At 38.9% G+C, this 25,740-nt stretch overlaps 1 protein-coding gene across 3 annotated transcripts; it reads left to right on the plus strand.

Annotated features, from left to right (window-relative positions):
- The first annotated feature begins 33 nt into the window (after positions 1 to 33).
- Positions 34 to 24,268, plus strand: SLC17A5 (solute carrier family 17 member 5). Of its 3 annotated transcripts, none has more exons than XM_080388711.1 (11): positions 34 to 244; positions 3,607 to 3,803; positions 5,647 to 5,880; positions 6,410 to 6,497; positions 9,165 to 9,251; positions 10,482 to 10,600; positions 11,475 to 11,633; positions 14,054 to 14,186; positions 15,867 to 16,014; positions 20,905 to 20,995; positions 22,565 to 24,268. In XM_080388711.1, the coding sequence occupies exons 1-11, from the start codon at positions 184 to 186 to the stop codon at positions 22,700 to 22,702; spliced, it is 1,455 nt and encodes a 484-aa protein (XP_080244837.1). In that variant the 5' UTR covers positions 34 to 183; the 3' UTR covers positions 22,703 to 24,268. The 3 variants fall into 3 exon arrangements, with proteins under 3 accessions (XP_080244837.1, XP_080244839.1, XP_080244838.1); XM_080388713.1 differs by lacking the exon at positions 34 to 244 and adding an exon at positions 297 to 665; XM_080388712.1 differs by lacking the exon at positions 34 to 244 and adding an exon at positions 691 to 1,287.
- Positions 24,269 to 25,740: the final 1,472 nt, after the last annotated feature.

Here is a 25,740-nt window from a genome sequence, read left to right on the forward strand (position 1 = left end):
TCAGTGCTCATCACATGACCGCCAGGGGCTGCAGCTGCCGCTGGCCGGCACCGGCGGGGCACAGCACCGCAGAGCAGCGCGGGGCGGGCGGGCTGCGGCGCGGGCAGCCGCACTGCCGTCCTCTCAGCGGTGGCGGCTGGCGGTCTGGCCCTGGGCGCGCTGCGCGGTCCGTGTGGCAGCGAGATGGAGACCGAGGAGGGAGAGGACCGCACCCCGCTGCTGAAGGAGTCTCAGCCCGGCACGGGTGAGAGAAGCGGGAGGCGGCACCGAGGGCAGCCGCCCCGGCAGACCGCGCCGGGCCGAGCTCCCTGCTCGCTGCGGACCGGCACCGCCCGAGGCCGCGGAGCCTGGCACCGCCTCCCTGGCGGTGCCGCGGCCCGGGTGTGGCGGCGTCGCGTTGCCATGGCGCCGCGCAGCTGCGGGGCGCGGGCCGAGCGCGTCCCTGTGGGGGCCGGGGCCTGGGCCCGGGGCTCGCAGGTGGTCGCGGCGCCCCAGTCAGCGTGGCGGCCGCCCGGCTCCCGCGGGCCCGGGAGATTCGCCCCGCGCTCTGAGGCGCCTGTGACGTTCGGGGCGCGGCGGGAGGCAGGGGCGCAGTGCCTGCCCTCGGCTCCGCGGCCCTGCCGTGAGGGCGAGGGGGCAGTGCCAGCCTAAACACCCGCCTAGCGGTGAGTGACTGTGGGGGTCTGCCGAGGTTATGGCAGTATTTCATTTTCAGACAGAACTTGAGCAGGACTAATTGCTTGCTTTGGAAGTATGGAGAGGAAGGAAGGTGGGAGAAGGCACGAAGATAGTGATAGGAGATGAGGGTCGTTATGGGGTCAGGGCTTACAGCACAGCTCACATGCTTAGGGAGGTGCCTGTGCTGCTTTGTTTCCCAGAATGTGCAAACTGTCAAGAGCACAGTGTGATTTTACATTTCTTCAGTATGCCATGCACAAATACTCTAACCTACTTGAGAAATGTACAACTGCAGCAAGAGGGGCTGCTAAGAAAGTAACTGAAAAGTGCCAGAAAGAGGGAAATTTGCATTCAGGTCAGTTACTAAAGCAATACATTTTTAAGTTTGCACAATGCACCGTGCTTCACTTGAGGTGGTTCACCTCACCCACAAGGAAAAATACAGCAGAAGAGCAATTTCCTTTAACTGCCATGCAGCTTGCAGCACAGACCTGTTTTTTTTTTAACTGCAGCTGAAGAATCTTGTTCAACTAGGGCTACGTTTTTTATAAAACATGCCCCTGAAATCAGAATTAACTATGGAGGTAGGACCCAAGACTACCAGTCAAGGTAAGACCTGGAACATTATGGTTAGCCATCTTAAACTTTAGGGGGGTGAATGTCTGTGTCTCTTTGCTTATAGCAATCCCCTGAAGAGATGGGTGTCTGAAATGCATCTGGAATCTTCTCAAATCTTCTGTTCTGTTAACCTGATCTAATATTCTCAGGTGTTGCAAACACACTTGGTGGAAAGACAGGGAAGCAGTAAGTCAGCAGCCATTTGTTTCAGACTTGCAGATCTATGTATTTGTTAGACTATTATTTTTTTTACGATAAACTATTTACAGTTTAAAAAAATCCAACATTAGTGATCTTAAGTTCTCACACTGTTTTGTGGAGCTTGCTTTCCAGACAAGGTGTATACCACTAAGAGACTTCCAGAGAAGTAATGCATGTTCCAGTTAATCTGCATTTCCAAGGAGGGGTTGCATCATCAGTGTGATATTCAGCCTTCTGTTATTATTGTTTAACCCCAGCAAATACAGGCAGTGGAAAGGTTAAATAGCTTTACCTGTAATTCTATTCATTGTTATAAATTATGTCACTATACATTTTCTACTTAAGGCAAATTGCTTTTTAAACAACAATAAGGACAAAGAAGCTGCTTGACTAGTTTTTGTGCAGTAAATACTTCCTGTACTTGGTGCCTATTGTTTTTAAAGTAAGCAATAAAATCTTGGCTGCTCTCCTTCATGTCATTTAAAAATCAGATATGCCTTTTTCAAATGCTGCTGAGGCAAGCTGCAATTACCACAGGTCTGGAAGACATTTTGCGTTTTTGTACAGTAGCCTTACTTATTACTCTTTACTAAATGAACATAGCAAAACCAGCATCTCTGTCATTTTAACAACTTGTGCAGCCGCTGTGAACTTCACATAAAGTTGGTCAGGGTTAGAGAAATCAAAAATGGGGAAGTTCTACTACTTTCATGGAAAATACAGTCTTGCAGAAAGGCTCTGTTGGTGCCCCCACTGAAAAACACACAATCACATAGGTTCATTCCTTGTTTCGAGGAAGCTACTGGGAAGGGGAAAGTCTTTAGATAGCTTGTCCACAGGGCGTGCTTTTTGATTCTTAGTGCAGATAGAGAATCAAGTCAAGAGACGTACTGCAGCGGCAGAGGAAGCTCCAATGAATCATGTTGTTCATAGGTGTACTTGTTCATGTTTTAATTGTGAACAGTCAGAGAAAGATGAGATCACTGTAGACTGATGTAATATCTGAAGGTGCTGATCCTCAACCCTCCCAGAGTTCCAGACGTCCAAGTTATAAAATTTTCTGTCAGCATTGTAGTTTCTTCACAAGGGGAGAAACTCCACCCCCTATTTGTAAATTCAGCAGATTGTTCAAGCAGTTTCTCAACAGTTTGATGGTTCGCTTAGGAGGGTCAGGCATTCCCAGCTCATAAAGAATGTCTGCAGAGCTGTGAACTCTATGTTGTATAGATACAAAATGTATTGCCACTGGTGATATGCTGGCCAAGTTACAGCTCAACTCTGATATGAATCTCCTGATACTGATGACCAATCTCTGCCAAATGCTGCTGTGTACGACTGTCAATGGGAATCAATAGCAGTGTTACAGTGCAAAGTCTGATATCTGGGTTTAAACCGCTGACAGAATCAACTGAATGCCACAACACAGGTTTTATGCTGAATCTCAGACTCATTTTCCGTTGTCAACTTCATTGCTGTATGGTGACTTGGAAGCGGGGTGTACTGCGCAACCAGGAAAGTGGTGCTGTTTCACAGTGTTTGCCATTCCCCTTTCTGCTAGTTTTCTCTGATTGGCAGCTGTCAGCAAATGCATATTCCTTTATAAGCCAACTTAGAGAAGGAAAACTTGTCCTAGAAAACAGCCTGGAATCTCAATGACTGTTTTTAACACTGGTTTAAGTCTCTTTTTCTTGAACCACTTCCTGCTAATCTTAGAGGGTTGTGGTTTTTTTTAGTGCAAAGTTCTACTTTGAATAAATATTACTGTATTTTGGAGAGGAGTTTTTGAAACCATGTTTCTAGATCATTTCTGCAGACCATACACCATGTTTCCACTGCAGTCCCTACACTTGTGTGGGTAGCTACCAGTTGTCTGAACCGGAATTAGATTTGTTTTGCAAGTCAGTAGAAAAGTGGGCTTTCCACGCTCCAGCCCCCAGCCTCTACACCTATAGAATACACCCCTGAAGACTAGAACACTTAGCTTGGTTTCTTGCCTATATTTTTTATTACCCATAAATTTCTGAGATTACTAGTAAAAGCTACTTATCAGTAGTTCCTATTTTGTTAGGTTCTGCTAAAACAAAAATTTCTCATTTGCTTTCATTTCAGTCCCTGCATGCTGCTCGGCTCGCTACAATCTAGCACTACTGGCCTTTTTTGGGTTCTTCCTCCTGTATGCATTACGTGTGAACCTAAGCGTTGCTCTGGTGGATATGGTAGAACCTAACACAACCTTAGCAAAGAATACGACTTCCAATGTGTGTCCAGAGCATTCTTCCACCATAAATGTTCCTCGCAACACAACGGTGAGGTCTGAAACGTATTGTCCTGTAATGTGGCATGTAAAAGTGTTTTGAATAGAAGTCTGTGATTGATGACTCAGGTGGCAAGAGAACAGGCTGTTTGTTACCAGATAGTCTTGTCAGTGGTTCTTTTAAAGCTATTCTGAATAATAGCCTTAAATGACGAGCTAATTTAAAAGTGCTGTGCTCAGGGTTAGGGTTTTTTTACATACATCCTTTCTGTGCTATTCCTTACCAATTGACCAATCTGACCTTGTAGATCTACTGTGACTCACTGTTTTATATGTCAGCAATCAACTGTTACCGTTATATCTGTGTCAGAGCTCACATCACTGTACATATTTGCCTATTCTTCATACAGTCTCCATGGCGTGAAGTTTCGTTACAAATTAACATGCAATATCTTTCTCCTCCCTTCTTTGATCTCTTTCCCAGATCATGATTCTTGTCTTCGTATCCTTTGTCTCTGACTTCTTTTCCAGTAATCCTTAAAATCACTTTTCTTAACTGAACAGAACTGCTTTTAAAAAAGCCAAATCATCAACTTTGTGAATTTGGACTTGCGTAGATCTCATCTTATAATTGAAGTTTATTACTGAGCGTTCTTCCTGTCTTCCTGCCTTCATTTTGTTTGCTTGGTTTTGATGACCAGAGGGCTGGAGCACCTCTTCTGTGAAGACATGCTGAGGGAGTTTGAATTGCTCAGCCTGGAGAAGAGAAGGGAGACCTTGTAGCAGCCTTCCAGTACCTCAAGGGGATCTACAAGGAAGCTGGAGAAGGGCTTTTTACAAGGGCATGTAGTGACAGGACAAGGGGGAATAGCTTTAAACTGAAAGAGGGTAGATTTAGATTAGATATTGGGAAGAAGCTCTTCACTGTGAGGGTGGTGAGGCACTGGAGCAGGTTGCCCAGGGAAGCTCTGGATGCCTCATCCCTGGGAGTGTTCAAGGTCAGGTTGGATGGAGCTTTGAGCAACCTGGTCCAGTGGGAGGTGTCCCTGCAGGGGTGGAACTAGATGATCTTTAGGGTGCCTTCCAACCCAAACCGTTTATGATTTTATGATTTAGAGGTCATTTATTATTTATGAGCAAATTATAATTGTGAACTTTATGGGAAGAAGATTTTGTCTCATCACTTCTGCGAAATGTGTACTGCTTATTTAGATGCTCATAAATTGGGCTTTTGGAAGTGATCCCAAACTTAAGAATCACTTTATTGGGCAACAGTTCATGTCTTCTTGCTGGCTGACTTCATAGCTTCAGGCCCCTTATCTCAGTAACCTTTGTTTTTATTACTTTGCTAAACTCATCTTCCCTCTGTTGTTTGTTCCATTATTCTACCTAACCTAGTGAGTCCTGTCCTTGGCTGCACTTTCTTTATATTATATTTAAGCATCTGTATCTCCTTGTTTGCTTTTCCGTCCATAAATGTCCTGCAGGAAGAGCCGTTTTCTAAAGCATGACAGAATGTCCACCCTGTGATACAGAAGTGGGATTCAGGCTCATGCGGACCACGTAATCTGTACCTGTGTCACCTAACCCAAGCTGCTTAGAACTCAGAAAGGGGTAACTGCCCGAGCACTTAAATTTCAGGCTGTGAAGATTTTCATACTTGGGCTAAAGCAAGATGTGTCTGGACAGACTGTGAACTACCTGAATTTGCTTTAAACACAACTTTGAACACAGTACAGATATATTTAGAGATAGGAGACCCTAAGGAGGAGGCCACAAAGGATTTGTAATTTAGGTATAAAGGACTAAATGATGGCTCAAAGTTATGTAATATATGGTCAGAGAAACTGCTATTTTGAACTTACTGCATTTTGTGTTTTTTTTTCTCTTTTTAGGGGGAAAAGTATTCTTGGGATGCTGATACTCAGGGATGGATCCTTGGTTCTTTTTTCTATGGCTATATTGTTACTCAGATTCCAGGAGGATATATTGCAAGCAAAATTGGAGGGAAGCTATTGATGGGGTTTGGCGTCTTTGGTACATCTGTATTCACCTTGCTTACTCCCTTAGCTGCAAATCTGGGAGTTGGCTACCTCATAGCTGTCAGAGCCTTGGAAGGACTGGGAGAGGTAATCCTTTTTCTCTGTGTAACTTGAAAATGTATTTGAGTAGTTTATTAATAAACTGTAGTTATTAGACCCTGTAGGTGTTGGTATGCTGGAGTAGTATTGTGGCTTTTGTAGTAAGCTTTTTATTTTGGTAGCTTTTAAGTAGCTTAGTTTTAAATTTTTTGAATAGTTAAAAAGTTTGCACTGTATTTTAGCCTAAGCTTTTCAAAGGACACAAGATTTTATTTGTAATGACACTTGAGACAAAATGAGAGTTATCCTTTCTCATTTTTCAGAAACCAGGAACCCAGAACAGTATTGTTTATATTCTTGCAGGTTTTCCAGTATATACAGAATCAAAAGCAAGAGAAATTAATTCTGCCTCCTTACTCTCACACCTTGCACGCTTTTTTTTTAAAGTGGTTTCTTGCTAAACAAGAAACTAACAGATTGTACTACTGCTTTTTAATTAAATATGCTTCAAAACATGCAAACTCCAAAGGAGTTGTAAAATTGTTGCATTTCAACAGAATTAAATGTTGTTTTCTAGGGTGTTACCTTCCCAGCTATGCATTCAATGTGGTCTTCTTGGGCTCCTCCACTGGAACGCAGCAAGCTTCTTAGTATTTCATATGCAGGTGAGAAATTCCCACGCTGATAATGGGATTATACATTTTTACTGCAGTAACAGGGAGGATTGACTTAAATCAAAGGGATTTACATTTAATGTGGAAAGCATAACATTGAATTAAATATTACTTTGCATTCATTATCTTCATTTATTCATGGCTTTTATAACCCTGAGAAAAAGATCTGCAGCTAAGTATAAACTTCAGTCTAACTTTGGTAAAAAGTGGTGCAAAGAGCTACTGTGAAGCTGATTAAGAGAAGATACTGTAAAGGAGACTTAGTATTAGGAACAAAAACCTGGAGGCAGAATCACAGGATAGAAATGTTTGGGGTTTTGTGAAGTGTTTTTGGAGGAACTCAAGGAAGAAAATGTCCAAGGTCCCAGGTCTTGTTGCAAGAGCTCCTTGTCAGAGTCCGAAACTCTCTGACCAGATTCTCTTAGATATTCTACACGTGGAAGGTGTAATATTTGATATCAAATTTGCTTGTCTGAAGATAATTTGATGTTACACAGGATTTGATTTAGCAGTGTGATACAAAATATATGAAAGCACAGTACAGATGTAAGTTAACACTTGGCAAAATACAACAATTGCAATACACATTTGGGTTGAAGGCAGCTCAAGTCTGTTGTTCTCTTAGAAATTCTGCTTAGTTGTTTAGTTTTCATACTTGATGTTGGGCTGATGCATGTATTCGCTCCTGTCATGCTGGTCTGGCTAACTCAGGGAAACAGCCACGCTTTGAATGAACTTGGGGAGAAACATTTACACCACCAGCTGATTCACTTAACTGACATAGCTGTTTATCTAAAACAAAGGCCACCCTCTGGTCCCCTCTGTTGAGATAAAGTCGGCTTTCTTCAAAACAGCTGTGGGCAGTCACACCCTGCATTATTCCCAGAGCTTCACCGACACGTTGCTTTTGCCCATCTTCACTGAGCCTTTGCCTGTTCTAGGGATTTATTGGCCAGTCACATTGTGGGGCAGATGAAAAGCGTAGATTTCTAAATTTACTAGTCAAAATTGATGTTATTTCTTTGAGGATGACAAATTTTGCAATCACTTAATGATGTGATGGTTTTTTTCACTCACTCTTGTTAGTATAATTCTGTTACAGCTTTCCTATTCGGCCTGGGCTTCCTCAAGAAGACAGGGCTATATCATGTAAGTTGTGGCTAGTTTCTCAGGCAGCTAAACCAGTCTAGTGACTCACTTGTGCTAACAGGAATGAAGCCTTGACCCTTTCTTCTGCACATTTCCTCATTTTCCTCCTAGCCAAGTGTCTCATTCCTCCTTTTGTGCTATTTCAGGCACTCATCAGACCCTTCCATGAGCCACTTTAACCTACCTAATGCAGCAGAAAACTTTTTCTCTTTTTTGTCTTTGTTTTTGGCCTTATTAATGAATTAAATCTGCTTTAAAATGATGTCTCTGTCTGAGAGCCAGCACACAAGCAGAGAGCACAGAGCTGGGAATGGCTTCTACTGCATTTAACAATTGGGAGCTTTTAAACTGTCCTTTTATATCTTGTGAAACTATATGCTAATGTACTAGCAAGAGGAGTCTGGGGCCTTGAACAGCCAATTGTTAACAGTCATGGATGGATAAGGCATCTTGTGTAAACTCTGCAGTGTTTCCTTTTCCCCACATTTTCATGGTTAGCAGTCATGTGATCTGTGGTTTATTTAATTATGATCATATTGATTTTCTAAGAGAACATATGATTAAGATTATATGTAGTTGTTGTTCTGATTTATATTTTGTATGACGTATGTGGTTTTGTTGTTTGTGGTTGAATTTTTCTGCCTCAAATAAAAATCATTGTTTCCATGAAGATGGAATCTAGGCAGCCAGTGTATCAACATAATCTAATGTTTTCTAAATTGAGATTAGGTTTGGAGAACTGGTCATATAACTAAAAATAAGAGGCAAGGTCTGCTATGTATCACCAGTAGAGTTCCTAAGTATGTAAATAACATGGTTTGGGTTTCTGGTTTAAATTTGGAGTGGAGGAACCTGCCATCCTTTGCAAAATGTATATTGAATTATAAACTCATAGGAATAGTTCTTTCCTGCTTTTGGCTTGTATCTGAACTGAAATCTACTCATCTTGCCCTTTGTCCTTGCCTGGTCCTACACCCTGTTGAATTTAGGGACCATGGGATTTGAACCTACCGGTTATATGGATGCCTTCTGGCTCTTGTTTCTAGCATTCCTGTTTCTGTGGAGGTGGTAGTAGTTAATAGAAATGCAAACAGATTACAAGTCACACAAAATATTATCCCCCAGCCTCCCCCAAGTCCTCAATTATACTGTGATGAGCTCTCGTGTTTTGCAGCAATGCCATTTGACTCACTTGCATTGTTTTGGATGTACTAGAGGCATCACTTTATTGGAGACAAATGTGCCAAGAATGCCTGTCTCTTATTGCTTTTTACTTGCAATTTTGGATGCTTAGGGCTTGTTGGCTCTGTTTATTTGGAGCTGCCAAAGCAGCTTATTGTGTCTGTGTTTCTCTAAGGTGAAATGGCAGCCCCCTACTGGGATGATAAATCTTTTCTGCATGATTTATTACAGAAAAATAACATAAGTGATATGCCACTTAGATCTCCTATAGACCCCTTAAACTACTTTTTTTTTTTTTTTCTGCTTTGTTTTGCTTTCTTCTGGTAGGTGCACAGCTGGGAACTGTTGTCTCTCTACCACTATCTGGTTTAATTTGCTACTATATGAACTGGGTTTACGTGTTTTACATATTTGGTAAGTGTTTTTTCAGTTATTGAAAGTACAGCCCATATTCTTTTAAAAAAGCATGATATATTATAAAACTTATTTTAAACTTTAAAAACATGTTTGACATGTAGTGTTACTGTTTTATTCCTCCTGGGAAATTAGAGATACTTAAAGTTAGGTAGATTCCTGTGTGTGGCTCTGTAAGTCCAATGAGCAAAGCTGTCCCTGAGTTGGACAAAGGCTGGTACAAGTCAAATGTTCTTAACTCTCCTGCCACTTGGAAACAGCAGGCTGAAATTTCTTATTTGAAGTGTGAAATTGAGTTAATAACTTTAATCCCAGGAACACACTTCTACTCTGAATAAAAGAACATGTGAAAAGTTACTGCTGCTTTAAATGGGAACTGTGTGGAAAATCTAACAGTCACAGGAACCCTGAAGGAATGCCCCAAATGCAAGGCATAGCATGTTTGCTGTGAGTTATGTTCTAGAAGAAGCTCAAACACAGAAAATATTTTCTAACAGCGTGTCATGTTCTAACTGATGTTTTTGTAGGTCTGTTTACATGTCTGAGCCATTTCCTATAATGCATGGGGAAGGGAGAATCAGAATAAAAGACAAGGGTCACACTTTCCTCAATAAAACCACCTCCAATTTTTGTATAAATAAAAAGAATTCAAAACAAAGAACTGGACAAAAGTAAATAAGTTTACAATGCTGTGGTTATATAAAACTACAGTTGATTTGGACTGACTTAAATTTAAGTTACCTTTTTCAAGTGACAGTTCTGGGATTGGCTTAAAGAAAAGGAGGATTGGTATGTCAGTTAAGCTCTACGTAGTGATATTCTCTGTATGTGCACAAGTATTTTTTGTGTTTGAACCTAATGTGATTTTTTATTTCCTCTGGGTGAGCCATATCCTTTGTGGCTGTTTCATGTGACTGATAAAAATACAATATGTGTGTGTATGCAACTTTCTTGTTGTGTGAGGCACTTCCACAAGTGGAAGGAAAAAAACCTAACCAAAACCACTTTACTGCTTAGTCCTCTTCATTGTTTATTACTTCTAAATGTGTATTGTTAAGACACTTTGGGGAACTACTGTTTGTAAGTAGATAGAAAAATAATGTTCATTTAAAATTATATTGGAGTATTTGGAAAAAAACTTGCAACTAAGTAATCAGAGTGTGCCATTCACTCGACATAACTGCTTATGTTTTTATTTCTATCTTTTCACCCATCTTCTCCTAACAATAGGTGCACTTGGTGTATTATGGTTCTTCTTCTGGATGTGGTTCATTAGTGATACACCAGAAACTCACAGGAACATTTCATGTGCTGAAAGAGAATATATACTCTCTTCTCTAAAAGATCAGGTATAGCACTTTGGTATAATCATACTTAAGTGAGAATGTAAACCACAAATATTGTCATTAGCATCATGCTCTGTTGATGCCTACAAAAACATCCTTAATCTGAGATGGAGACAATGTTTGTCAAACAAATTAAAAATGTAGTGCAGTTGTATAAGTGAGAAACAATCAGTAATCAAACAAAGCATTTATAATAATGCCTTTTGTCACAGACTTTGTTGTGGGGCTTTTTAAATAAAAAGCTCAAGTCCATCAGTTCTCTTTAAACCAGATCCTGACCTGTATAATGTCTTTAAACTTCGCAATATTACATTTTACAACTTCTTTTCAATGTGTCTTCTAGAGTAAGGAAGAGATTACTTTTTGCTGAAAAAACATTTTGAAAATGCTGATGAGCCAGTTCCTAAAGTGTGAATAAGAGTTTGTTCCTGTGATTGGGAATATGTATTTACAGCCTGTGAAGCTGGCTGAGAGACCAAAGTTAGTATCTAGCATTGAGTAGGAAAGATTCATTTAGATAAACATGTGAGGGGTGACTTTAAATATTTAATGATTTATAGTAAAAGCAGGAGGCAAAAAATGTTAACAAGGGAAATCGTACTTTTTGAAATTCTGATTACAAAACAATAGTAATTGGTTTACTTTGCAATAGTAAACAACAGAACAGTGATGTACATTAGTATATCTTCAGTGAGAACTGAACACAGTAATTCATTCATTGCTGATGACTTGCATCTATTGACAGACTCCTTGTGCCCTTCAGAATGAATGATCAGCATAGATTTAGGTAGGATCAAAACACTGTATTTGCTAAATGTTCATGTCAATGTCCTGATTACACTTTCTCTTCCCTTTTTCTTTGTCTTCTGCTTGCTAGCTTTCGACGCTGAAATCTGTTCCCTGGAGACCTATACTGGAGTCCCTTCCACTATGGGCTATCGTTGTGGCACACTTTTCTTATAATTGGACTTTCTATACTCTTCTTACACTCTTGCCCACCTACATGAAGGAGATTCTGCGGTTTGATGCACAGGAGGTAAGATAAAAATATAGTCACTTTCTTCTGAATTAAAGAAATTAAGTAACAGGGATCTTCTCTGCTGTTTAGAATAGAGCAACCAGTTTAAGAACCTTGGAATGTAGATGTATAGCTGGGAAATAGTAAAATAAATCCTTACAATTAAGCAGATGCATAAAAAATGTTGCCTGCCTTGTAATTTCCACTTTTTTTTTTCAGGACTTACTTGACATTTAGCTTAATGCTAGCTTTCAAGCTCATTTTTGTGGCTGAAGATGCATATTACTCATTTTTACCTGCTCTGATTTAAAACAATAACTATAAAAATATTTTTCTCTGGTTTATGGTTTGTATGATTGCTTCAGATTTTATACGTGTTTTATGACTTCTGAAATCCTATCTTTATTTCTTTGTTCACTCATAAAGGAAAACATTTCCAGTTAAAACAGAAAAATAAAGCTAAGGAAATAATTAATAATTGAACAAGTGGCATTTTTTAAAGTAATTTTAAGGTGGGGGGGGTGGGGAAGGGAGGGCCAGGGTGGGAAGCTTCAGCCTGATTGCATACCTTTCCAAATCATAATTTTCTTTCCTTCCCTCAATGAGCAGGGTAGATAGGATGAAACAAAGCCATTAAGGTCAGATACAGTGCTCTTCAAGAAAATTTTTAAAAATGAAAATTACTCATCAGGAAAAAATTATGAGGGCAGGGCACGTGGAACATTCTTATTTATAGCAATTAATTTACTGTACTGGTCTTTCTTTATTTAGAAGGTTTTTGATAGCTGTACCAGCTTCTCCAAGTAAACTAAGCTTAAGTAAAAACGTGCTCAGAAATTTCAAGAAGTTTAGCATAGTCTTTTCCTGTTTTAACACATGAGACTAGTTTAGAGCAAACTGAAGATGCGCACCATCCAAGAAAAAGATGAAGCCAGCAATCTTGAGAGAAAAAGATGGGGAGTCTCCATGTTAGAAGAGAATGTTGCAGTAGTGCAAGCTGCAAAATGGCTGGAAAAAAAAACCACCTGAAGTTGCTGGTTGGGTTCCTTATTATACCTCTTGCGGGAATACCTGCATAATCATCTATGAAAGTCATTTGCTACCACAGCCCTCAATTGCAGGTGTTTTACAAAATGCCACTGCATTAAATGCTAATAGGTTCTGCTCTGAAGTGGTTTCCTGTGTCTCTGGGTAATGTTTCTTCTTTTTGGAGTGACTTAAATTCACTTGCATAATGTTGTTGGACTAACTTTGTTGCCAGCTGTTTAGATGGAAATTGCATTACTGTTGAAATATTATACAGTTGCTACTGTGTAGTGCACCGGTTTCCATCCTATAATAATGGGATAGGTTAAAAATAATGCTGTGTCTTTGAACAGTGCTTCAAAAGAAGTTAGGGGGTTTTTATTACTGAGACTGTATTCTCTTTTTCAAAATTTTACTTACTGCTTTTGAAAGATGAGCATTGGAATCTAACAGGCAGCATGTTTGAGTTCTGATAGTGGATTTCACGTGGGAATGTGTTTCTCATCTCATTTAAAAATAAATTTCGTAGGAGAGCTTTCACTTCTGCTTTGACAAATACACATTTTATAATAGTATATAGATGTTAAGAGTATTTCTATCCAATAGCTATCCACATACCTCTCTTTAATCGGAGATTAGGTCAAATTATAGCTCTGTTATCAATAATTTCCACAATTGTATGGAAGGGCTGGAAATTTATGCAGTTTAGTAGAACCACTTTTTTCCCCTCATCAGAAAAACCATGCAGAATCGGGCAGAAGGCTCTAAACAGCTCTTGTTTAAAGTAGTGGGAGTTAACAGGTGACTCCACTGTAAGTTATGTCAAGTCCTGAATGATAGCTTTACTTTGGGATCGTGGAATGTCCAGCCTCGTCCTCATGAAATACCTACTTCTGACTCTTGTCTGTGATTACAGCCAGCGTCAGATGGTGCAGCAAATAGGTTGAGGATAATGTAACATGGAAGAATTGTAGCAGTACAACCCCCTGAGATTCCATATAACTTTCAAAATTCTGAATAATATTTACAGCTTCTACTTGCTAAAGTAACTCACTCAATAGCCTGTCCTACTTGAAACTGGTGTTTCTGGAAACTTGTGTGATCAGGTCCCCAAGATACCTTTATGTATAGTTTTGTTTTTCTTGAACTCAATTGCTGATTTCAGTCTTTGAGTTTTTGGTCTCGCTGCATTAGTAGTTATGGATTAAGTCATGCAATGGAGAATTTACACATTGTTAACTTCAAAATGCTCTGCTATTTCTCTCTTATGGTAACGCCAACAATAGTTATGTGGGTGGGTGGTTTTGACACCTCTGGTTCAGTCTCTGTTAATGCCCCAGGACAAGTGATTTTTCAGCATATTGAATTGTCATTTCATAGTCTTAACTGTCTTTTTTTTATCTCCTTAACAGAATGGGTTTTTGTCTGCCCTACCTTATTTTGGCTGCTGGCTATGTATAATTCTGTCTGGGCAAATTGCTGATTATTTACGGGAAAAACAGAACTTGTCCACTGTTTGTGTTCGCAAATGTTTTACCCTAATAGGTAGGTGCAAGTATCATCTCTGTTTGGAACATACCACCGTATCAGTCTGGAAAAATGAAGGGTTTGGGAGAGTAGTGTGAAATTCTGCTGTGAGACTAGGCAGGATTGTGCATGGCTTGAGAGGAGCAGCTTTATTTGTACATTAATTTGTCAAGAGTAAATCCTATCTTTTTCAATTAAAAACTAGACCTATTGGTTAAGAGAATAAGAGATTTCCAGAAGCTTTGTTTAGGTCAAGATACATCATTCTTACGATCAAACTGATTAAATAAACGGTCAGGCAGAATCACCATTAAAGCGGTGATGATTGCTTGACAGTATGATACCTTGTGAATGACTTTCTCAAACTGAGATGGAGTATTGTTCTGCGTGAGCCTATTCCCTGCCCTGTTTTGTTCAATATTTTGTTTATTTAAGACTTAAGTAACTGAATAGGAATATACTTGCAAAATTTACAGTTGCTACCAGGGTAGGAAGATCAAATAGAATCCAAAATAGTCTTGACTAATTGGGAGGAGAGATGATCCAAAATCACCAAGAGATCAACAAGATTGGGTTTTTAATGAAGACGGGTAAAAGATTGTATTTAGGAAGACGTTGATTGCCGATTAAAAGAGGGGACAGTGGAAAGAAGGGATGAGAGGGAAGATTAGGCACAGGATTCACATAAGTTGCAGCCTGCTTGCTGTGTGCCCATCCTAGCTCCTTCTTAATTCTGCTGATTTAATTGTTTTCTTTAAAGCAGTTCCTATAACAAACTCTCAAGCATTTTTTTTTTTTTTTTTTTTTTTTTTTTTTAAGCATATGCCATTTTGGTGATCCTGTTTACTGCAGGGCCTCACACCCAAGTATGCACAACTGAGGGGGAAACATGCTCTTGTGTTAGGAAAAGTGGGACTGTTAGGTTGGCTTCAGCAACCAAAACATGTACTTGTTGCTGTTTACAGAGATCATGATGGGGTCGTGTAAATCAGCTCTGGTACTGGGAAATGGGTCCCAAAGTTGACTGCGGACAGGAAGCAGCATGCACTAGCTCATGATGGCTGCTAAGCTGTTTCCAGTACCTGACACAGCATCTTTAAAGCTAGCCTTGGTTCTCCAGATTGCACAGGAGGCTCCAGTACAGATATACCAGGTGTTCAGATCTTGTAAGTGTGAAGTACAACTCATTCTAGAAGCTGCCTACAGGAGAAATATGCATACATATATATGTATGTATGTCTTTATATTAAATCTTCCAGCTTTATTTTATTATGGTCTGTAGAAGTCAGTGTTTGTTCCTGAAGCCTGGGGAGTTAAATGGGGATCATTTCTTTGCAGTGCACTGTTCACCAACCAATGTCTGTGTGGCTTCTGTTATTTTTATAACAACAAATTAGGTTTATTTGTTAGGTCACTTTCAGTATCTGTTCATTTTTGTTGAATTTTTATCTAGCTGAAGTTTGTTCTTTGGAGCTAGGGTGGGATTTTCTTGCTCTGGCTACCGTTTCCTGAGGCAGCAACAGGTTTGCGACCCATCTGCTCCTCTCTACTTGATGCCCACTGTAACGCAGGTAGTGCAGTGCTGGATCTGTACACTAGGTGGTAGTGGAAGTTATATAGAAAATGTATGCACAGCATAGAGGCTTTTAATGTCTCTCATATTAAAAGTCCATTGACTGTAAGATTTCTGTCTTAAAGGAATGATTGGACCTGCGGTGTTCTTAGTAGCAGCTGGATTCATAGGCTGCAACTATGCACTGGCTGTTGCATTCGTAACCATATCAACAACACTAGGAGGATTTTGTACATCTGGCTACAGCATCAACCACCTGGACATAGCACCTTCGTAAGTACTGCTGAAGCTATTGTTAGTGCATGTGATACAAAAAAAATTCAGTGGTCATAAATGTGTTGCTGGGGGTGCCTGGGAGACTTAACTATGAAACCATGTGCTGTACAGACTTGGAATGTAAACACTGACAGTGACTCAGGTTTACAGTATTAATCATTGTATTTGCAAAAAGTGGAAGTATGGTAGAGGATATGATAGGAACAACAGTTTAGAACAATTCCATTTTTGATCCTGCGGTAATAAGTGATATAATTCCTGTAATTATATTTACTAGATTTTTGTCTTATTTGATTCAGGATCTTAATAGGACACTGTTTTTGGAACAGCACAATACAATTAAATATTTCACTCTTTTAAGCTTTACCATCAGAGCTATCAAAATTTAGCATGAATTACCATATTTAAGCACTGTGATACAGGCAAATTATTTGTATTTGAAAAACATTCTTTGCATCAGTATCAAAATCTTCTCATGAGTAGGTGACCCATTATCAGCAGGTGACATATCAGATACGTACAATTGCTCTTAAATGACTAACTTTTAAGAAAGGAAAATTAGACTTGAGGCTGTAATTTCTCCACTGTGTTACAAATTCACGATCTGACAGATCCTTCAGTTTCCTAAAAAGCATGGATGTGCATGTATTTTTTTTTTTTTGGAAGTCCACACAAGCATTCTTTGCACTGGTAAAAGTCAAGTACTTTACTTTGTCGTTCATTTACCCGTTTGTGGTATCACTTAGATATGAGCAGGGTCAAATGACTTTATGACCAAAGAGGGGAGTGTTTCTCTACTAATGTGTAAAATGAAAAGAGTTTAAGTGTAAGTAAAGAGTGGGGGGGGGGGACGGGACCCATTTCATAGAAATGTTACCTAGAAAACAAATCTTTAAATCTGGACAACTTCTGGGAAACCTCAGGTCCACATTGAAGATGGCACCCAACCTTTGGCAGTTGGGAGGGTGGTGGTCATGTCCACCACGACATACAAGTTTTGATTTGACAGATGAATATGAAATAGTGGGAGCGCAATCAGTCTTGGCAGATGAGATGAGGTACCAAGCAAGAGGGAAGGTGTCAGTGGACAGCTATTAACAGCTTGTACTATGAATTGAATATGAAAGTAAGAAGAATAGTTTCTGTGCTGTGCCTTGTTTTAAATCAGGTAAAATCACAAATTTATAAGATGTAGTTAAAGCAGTGCATCTGGGGTATTATGGGGCCATTATACAACTTCTGTTTCCAGCTTCACTTTGCAGAACTGCAACAGTTAATTTCCTAAAAATGTAGAACATAACTCCAACTTGTAGTCAATTTATTTTATGTCTCTTTAAAAACACAAAGCATAAGCATTAATGTCAAAAGGCATTACTACTGTAAGTTACTTAATAGTAGAATTTGGGTAACTCTCACAGAGTTTGCACGTGTTAAGTCAGATTCTTGTGAGGACCATGTTCATACCCTCTGGCTTTAGGAATCTGGACTCGTCTTTAGTTATGAAGAGTGGTGGGAACTTCTTGAGACTGGCTCAGACTACATAATGTGTAAAGGGAGTCTGCAGCAGCTGGAGTCCAAATTTAAACATCTCTGCTGAGAAGCTGATGTTGGATCCAGTGAGATTAACTGAGGCCTAGGTTATTTATTGCTTGTTTTTGTATCCATCTTCAAACTATTCAGTTCTGGTTGGCAAAAATTACTCAGAGTTACTCAGAGTGCAGACAGAAGTCAGTGGAGCTATGCTTTGGATATATGAACAATGCTGTTAAATACTTTTAAAATGAGACCCTAAGGATCTCAAATCAAGCATCCAGTAGCCACATACATTCTTGGCCTATGTTTTCATTTCCTGTCCATAGGATGGGTTTTACATTGTCACCCCCTCTCAAGAGTGTTGGGAAAATAACCTAATACTGTGAAAAGTTCTACTGAAAAGCATTTGGGATGATTAAAATTCTACTTGCAACAGCTGAATTCTATGCAGAAAGCAAGGTTTGGGTCCATGCATTGAGCAAGTGAAGTGAAACAAAAATATTAAATGGTGCTCATTAAGTGAATACAATTCATGCTGTCCACTAAGTGCAACAGAGCAGTCAGAGGAAAAAGGAAATCATGCAACTGTAGTGTGCCTGTGTGAGGCATATGCACAAGGATGTGTGCAGGTGACAGCTGAGGTTTCTAGAACTAGGATGTTGTATGTATTTTATAATTTGACTGATACTTCACTTTGCACTTATTTCAAGGGTGATGTTGTATATAATGGTATACAAAGTATTTTAAGTTGTTGAAAAAAGCCACAAGAAAAAAATAATGATGCATGTCAGCAGGCATAATTAGATTCATCATATGAACTGCTGCTGATCCCTCTGACCAAATCCCACTCTATCTTCCTACCCTTGACAAAGTCCTGCTTTTATTCCCTTTGCATTTAAACAAGACAAGCTCCTCTAGCCCTTCTTTCCTCTCAGATAGGCTGAAGGGAGGAGTATACTGGTGCCTTGCTGATAGTTGAGGGACTTTGGCCAGGCATCACCTCTATAGGTGAATGGCTGCATATGCAGGAAGAATTTGCTGGATGGCAACATGGTCAGGCTGGATGCTGTTTTATTGAAATTGATGGTTCTCTATTCAGCACATGTGTGCTTTAATTCAGAGTAAATCTGTCCAAATGAAGATAGAAGGAAAAGGGCATGTCCTTGTAACAAAGGTCATAGAATGATACTTTCTTCAAATACAAAAATATAAAACCATCTAAGATGAGAGGGAAAAGATAACTTACGTACACACACACTTAACTTTTTGCAACTCTCTAAGCTTTGTTGGATGAAATGAAGGCAGACGTTCACCAATACATACATCAATACATTGCCGTGGTTACGATTTTTAGTAATGCTGTTAGCATGAGCCCTCATAGTATTCCCATGGCTCTGTTATACACTAAGCACTTCGCATAGTTGTTTTTTTTAATCATGATTTTACTACTAAACTGCTTTGCAAGTCGACTTGTATTTGGTTATCCCCACTATGCCATAAGAACGAGACCAACAGCTTACTGTTGGTCTTGCTCTACAGACATGTCATTTTTTGCTTTCCCATTTCATATGGGACTCTCCGTTGTGCTAAGGGAGTGGCATAGCAGTTATCTGCGTCAAACAGTAAGCATTATCAAGAATGTAACCTATGTCAGGAACACTGAGCATAACCAGATGCATTTAGCCAGCAATTGGTTGCCAAAGATCTTTGGCGGCCAGGGAAACAAACCATGTTTACTTTTGAAAGTGAGTGTTAGCAGTATTGTAATGCTTAAACATGTTCAAGACAAAATTCATTTGGTTTTACAGAAAAACTCCATTTAAAGCCTTTAAGTATGTGCTTTTTTTCCTAAGGGAAGCTTCTAGGCTTTCACATTCAGCTTCATAAAGGCTTATTAATTCTTAAACACTTTCCAAGGTAAGAGGACTGCATGCTACATTTGTAAGAAATAAAGATCGCTATCATTAAGGCATTGGAGCTCAGTCTAAAATACAGTGCTGTGCTTTAAACTGATACGTAGCGTTGACTCTCAAGAAAACAATCAGCTGTTAGGCTAGATAACTGATTCTCTTTCTCAGGAAAAACCACCTGTTTCTCCAATATTGTTGGACTGGATACACATATTACAACCTTTTATAACAATTCTGTATGGTTGAATTTTTTTGTTTTGGTAAACAAAAATGTCAAAGCTCTGCATCTCTCTTTAGAGAGAATTATGTTTCTGTTGTGTTAAAATTGGTGAAGACACAATTTCACTCTGCTAAGCAGCCTAGAATGGTCACTGGGCAATAATTTCTTTCTCCTGTGGTAAACTGCAACTATTAGTATTTCATATGATTCTTCAGCCAGCAAATCTACCTTGAAAATCAGAACCGCAGGGATCTGTACTCTGGTGTTTGGAAGGTCAAGGTCTGCTGTAGAATGTCTAGCTCTTATTTCTCTTCAGTCTCTCTCACAAGTCTGCACTTGTGGTACAGTTTCAAACATCATCTTTTGGTATTGCAACACTCCTGTGAGAGAGATCTTTAATTGCTTAGAGATGAGGTGCTGAGACTGAGATATTAAGCAAGTTACTATCTTTACCCATCAAGTTCTTACTGCTGCTGGTGCATATGCATGCACGTGTGTGTGATAGCAACACATTCATGGAACAGGAAGCCTCAGAATGGAGCTGCAGGAATGGCAACCAGCAAAACTGATTAATTCAGACCCATTTCCCATTGGCCTTGACCCATAGAACGCTGAAGGGAAGGATTGCTGCAGCGCTCTGAACTCAGGTCTTTGGAGCACACGGTCTGTAGTGTAAGCAGGGATACCCATCTGCACTGGTGATACTGCCTTCTTGGCAGACACTTTTTAGTAATGATACCTGAACCAACTCTTACTGTTGCTGACCAGCATTCTGTCATGCTCCTTATCTTTCACCTTCCAAGGCATGTAATGTTTGTTTTCTAACTTCTCCAATGGATCCATTCCAGTTTGGTTGTGGCTTAGCAAAGGGTACGTGAGTTTGGATTATGGATCCTGAGCAAAGACGTGAGTAATTTAACTTAAATTCTGTCACTAGCCTCTGGAAAAGAGGGACATATAGAATCATTTAAGTTGGGAAGGACCTTTAAGGTCAAGTTCAACTGTTAACCTAACACTGTGAAGCCCACCACTAAACCATGTCCCTAAAAATGTACATACCAAGTTGTCAGTGAGTTCTTATTAGAATAAAAGCAAGCCATTCCCACTAGAATATTTGTGTTTTAATTTGTTTGTGTAATAAAGATGAGGCCTACGTGACAAAATTGTTTCCATGACTGATAAGCAGGATAAGTTAATAAGCAGTGTTAACCATTTCTCTTACAGGTATGCTGGAATTCTCCTGGGGATCACAAATTCTTTTGCTACTATCCCAGGAATGGTGGGGCCAGTTATTGCCAAGAACCTCACTCACAATGTAAGTCTGCTTACTATTTTTTCAGTTGTTATGTTTTTATCTTCATTGAATGAAAGTTCTGTTGTCTTAAGTCTGCAGCCATTAAATGAAATCTGGGTTATACATGTAAGTTGTACTGTTCCGTTGCTGTGAATGACTTAATTCCTTGCCTTTGTTCTTCTGATTCTGATCAGGTAAAAGATACCTGATTACTTAAAGGTAAAATCCAAGACCTATGTAGGACTTTAAAATATTAATGACTTATCCCTTATATTCTGTAGGAATAAAATTAATATGGTTTTTTCACAATAAAACTCTGTAAAAATGCCAACTAGGTAAGACAGTTGTGGTATTGTTTCAGCAAATTAAGACAAGTTCTTACTTGCTTTTTTTTAAATCAAGCTGTCACACGTGTTGAGTTGTAAGGTCAACATTTGTCAGATGAATGAGAAGCTAGATTCAAATGTGTGGGTTTTATAATGCATCCCTTTGTCCTAATCCTGTAATGTGCGTACATTCTAAGATGTGTTAGTTTCACAAGACACCTAACTTTAACAGTGTTAGATTTTACTTCCAAGATGGTTTAGTTAAAGGCTGGGGCAGAAAAAGGGAGCAGAGTTGTTTGATTGATTTATTTTTTTGTTAAATCAACTGTATGTCTTATTCTAAAATCCTTTAAGAAAGGAAGATGGGAGGAATAAGTTTATTGATACAATTAAAATTTTGGAGTTGGTGATCATTCCAGTGATTTCCTTAAAAATAATATTAAAATGTTCATTTATACATGAGTTCAAACATTAATTCTTCCAGCCATCTTAACAAGTGGGATTTTTTTCTTGTTTGGGTTTTTTTTCCCCACACTAATGCAATGTCCTGGTATTATTCTTGTTTTGTAGTAAGATTGTTTACGGGTTTGTTACAACAGTCACCTGGAACTAAAAAAAAAATAATAAAAAAAAATGTTTAAGACTTCTACAGATATTAATTCTTTACTTAAAAAGAAAAGAAACCCCAAAACCAAACAAGCCACAGCTCTTTGCTACCCATGTCTTAAGGCCTTTGTTAAACACTAGAGTGTAGAGGATTCCTCTTGAAATCTGAGTAAAGATAGCTACCTTGTTTGGGCTAAAAACCTTATGATTCTGGCCTATCCACCCAGTAGTCGTTAAAAACAGCAAACTATATAGTGTAGAGCGCTTCAGCTACTGGGTCACCTGACTTGAAAGCAAGGTAGTGTTTCCCCTTACAGTAAGATTCTCTGAGTTTGTGTAGCATTTGTGCAAATGTGAATTTTGATGTGAAGGTTCTGCATCTCAGATGATAAACTGATCCAGATAATCCTGTCAGAGCTGTGTTAGACGATCTGTGTAAACTGTATTATTAAACTGAGGTTGACTATACTGATGATTTGATCTGTTAAGTTTATAATGCTTTTATGTTGCTATGAAATCATACTGAATAGAATTTACATTTAAATAGGCAAGGCATGTAGCATTGGTTTTAAAATTAGTTTTTCTTGAGTGTGGAGCTGCACATTGACTGCATTTTTTTTTTTTTTTTCCTTCCCCCCCCCCCCCCCCCCCCCAACAGAATACTGTGGGAGAATGGCAGACGGTTTTCTATATTGCTGCTTCTATTAATCTGTTTGGAGCAATTTTCTTTACATTATTTGCAAGTGGAGAAGTTCAGGACTGGGCAGTCAGTGGATATCACTTGCCTAGAAATTGAAGGAGATGTTGAAATACCAAAGCTGTGCTGAATCCCAATGCGCTAGAATTACGTGACCGGAAAAGTGCCTTCCCGACTGATGCCTAGGAGTCTTCAGAGCTTCTCAGTTAAACTATTTTATCTGTATATCTTTGGTACTGAAAATCATTTGACAGCCTATGTGTGCTATTTCCTAACAAGAAACTACTTGAATTAAATATAATAGTTTCATGCTAAGACTTGATATCAAATATATGATCAGAGACAACTTTTTAAATTGGTGTGCTAGGTTCCAATTCTTTCCAGTTTTTAATTAATATTTTCGGAATTAATGTGTAGGCAGATGTTTGATACTGAAATGAGAGGAAAAAGCAAAGTGATTATGTAGCACTGTAAGGAGGAATAGCATGCAAAGGATTGTACCCAAAAAATGTTTTGATTTCCGTGATGAGATAGGGTTTTTGCTGTTCAAAAGTCTAGAAGAGCTCTAGTTTTCTACAGTCTTTTATAACGCTTTTATTTTGTCAGTGTTTTAATTGATGTCGAAGAAATGCAAACATAATTTTAATCTATTTTACACACAAGTTTTTGATACATATACATTCCCTGTTTCATGAATACAGCTTCACAATTGATACAGAGTGATGAGGAAGTAAAAGGTACTGTTACGACTGACAGAATAACCCATGTGTTACTGCTCTCTGTGGTGCAGGTTTTTTAAATAGGCCTTATTTTTATTCATCTGTGCAAAGCAGAAGCGGTGCAACTCTGTGGTTTAAATCTAGGCAGCGTGCAAGAGATGAACTAGAAATAGAATATCTGCATGCTTACTTTAAAATAACTTTCTGTTTGGTAGTTCATTTTTTCTCTCTTTAAATCAATGCAGTGGAATTATTTCCTCTTGCATGTAGATATATTTGTCAGCTTGTCAAGGTAAATGCCATAAAATAAGGCCAGTGTAGGGAATAATGATGAAAATCAGTACTCTTCTCCAACAGCCTTATTTGTTAGATAAAAGTAGAGTAAAAAAGAACTAGTGCAATAACCTGATGCTATTAGTTTCCTATCAACGTAGAATTTCACACTCAAGAGCATCCTTTGCACAACATGCAGTTAAATGCCACATGGTAGCATTAAATGAAGTCTGTGAAAGCGGCGGCCTTGTTAAGAACAAATGACTGAATGATCTTGTAGTCACAAAGCAAAAAAAATTCCTGTGCCAAAGATTCCTGGGTTGGAGCAATTAGAAAAGAAGAAAAATCACTGGGCTCTGGGTTTTTCATTTACCACCAATCCAAAAGAAAAGCCCAGTACTAAAGTTGCTCCAGTGGAGCCCTACCTGCTTTCATTTCTAGGAAATGGCATCTGCCTGTTCTTTTTAAGGGCCAGTTTGTTTTGACCTTCCTTGAAGTGTCATGTTCTCTGATGGTGGAACTGTGTTTAAATCTGAGTTTGTGTCTGCAGCAGCATTTCCACAATAAACAGTGTGAATTTCAGATTAAATTAGTAGTTGTTCAGTGGGAGTATGTTAAAGCTATATTGTGTCTTCAGTGTTTCCACAATAAATGGAATGAATAGTTACATGTGCATCTGTTGTTGAAAATTACTATCTCCCTGAAGTTAGAACACCGTTCTCAAAGTATGCTGAACAAGATTGGTGACTGTATTAAGGGATGTTTGTTATTTTCCTGAAAAATCACCCGCTTCAGAAGTTTCCTGTCTAGTTTTACAGGTGAGTACTGTCTTCCACCTGACACTGTATTAAAAGGAATAATTTTGCTTTGTGTTTATAGAAATGTGTACTTTTTCAGGAGCCTTGTTTAAAAAGGCGGGGGAAAAGTTTAAAAAAATGTTTCTTAATATAGATTAATTTATGCCTTTGCTTCTCTAGAGATCATAAGCAGGGCAACATACAGACAGGGTTGCAGTTTCTCTTCTTCTGAAGTTAGAAGCTCCAGCTTCCCATGCTTTTAGTATTTTTCCTTGAAAACAAGTCAGTTCAGAATATCAAAATTAAAAAATACATACTTAAGGGAGTAGATGCAGTAAAAGTGAATGTAGACATTCTCTGTATCGCTGAAATGAGCCTGAACTGGATTCACTTAAAACTCAATCCATTTTAGGCATACCAGCAACTGAGCAGTCCAGAAACTTTTTACTAGCATACTAGATCTTATTTTCTCCTCGTCTAATGCACCATTAATACTTACTTTGTATACTGTGTAACTTTTAAGTGATCTTGAAGGAGGGAAAAAATGCTATAAATCCTTATATTATTTCTAGACAACGAGCTCCAATTAATTTAGTAGTACATAACTATTTCCAATTTTACTTTTAAAAGTATCAAAACCAGCATGGGATTCTTGCTCTTGATTCAGTGAGGCTCTTCACACATAAGAAACAAGAAAATCCCCAAAACCACTTAAATTACCTTTCTGCATCATGCTCAGAAAGAGGAAAATCTGTAGGAAAAAGCTGTCCAAGTATTTTGTGCTAATCATGATACTGTTTCTATTGCATTGCAATGTTCCTGTTTGCACAGTGTTCTCAGTCAGTTTCATCTGTTCAAAAACATTTCTCATATTCTGTATTTTCAGAAGTAATAAGGGGTTTGAGTACTTGTCTTGGTTTACCTGTGTGGCACAGGACCTTGACAAAAATTGGGTAGGTTTTTTGTGGTGGCTGTTTTCCTGAAACAATCCTTTGATTGTTACTTTTTGCTGCATTTCCTTAACAGGTATACCAGAGCAACAAGTTGTGCTCTCCATTCCATCCAGAACCCTGTGATTAGGATGTCCACCTGGAACGAGGGAAGTCAGTTCAAAACCAGATTTCACCCATTTTGGAGCACAAGTTGAACTACTGGTTTGGGAACTTGTCTTAGTGTTGCCAGGTATTTTTAAGCACATTCTCCTCAATGTCTCCATCTGACACAATTCTGCTTAAATATATTTTTGGAAAATTTAGTGCAAAGTTTTACCAACATTAGTAAGAGATGGAATAACTCTTCACAGAATATCCTAGAGCACGTGACATGGGTATTGACCTGAGATCTGAAC

The sequence above is a fragment of the Falco punctatus genome (assembly GCF_963210335.1).
Source record: "Falco punctatus genome assembly, chromosome: 5".
Taxonomy (NCBI): Eukaryota; Metazoa; Chordata; class Aves; order Falconiformes; family Falconidae; genus Falco; species Falco punctatus.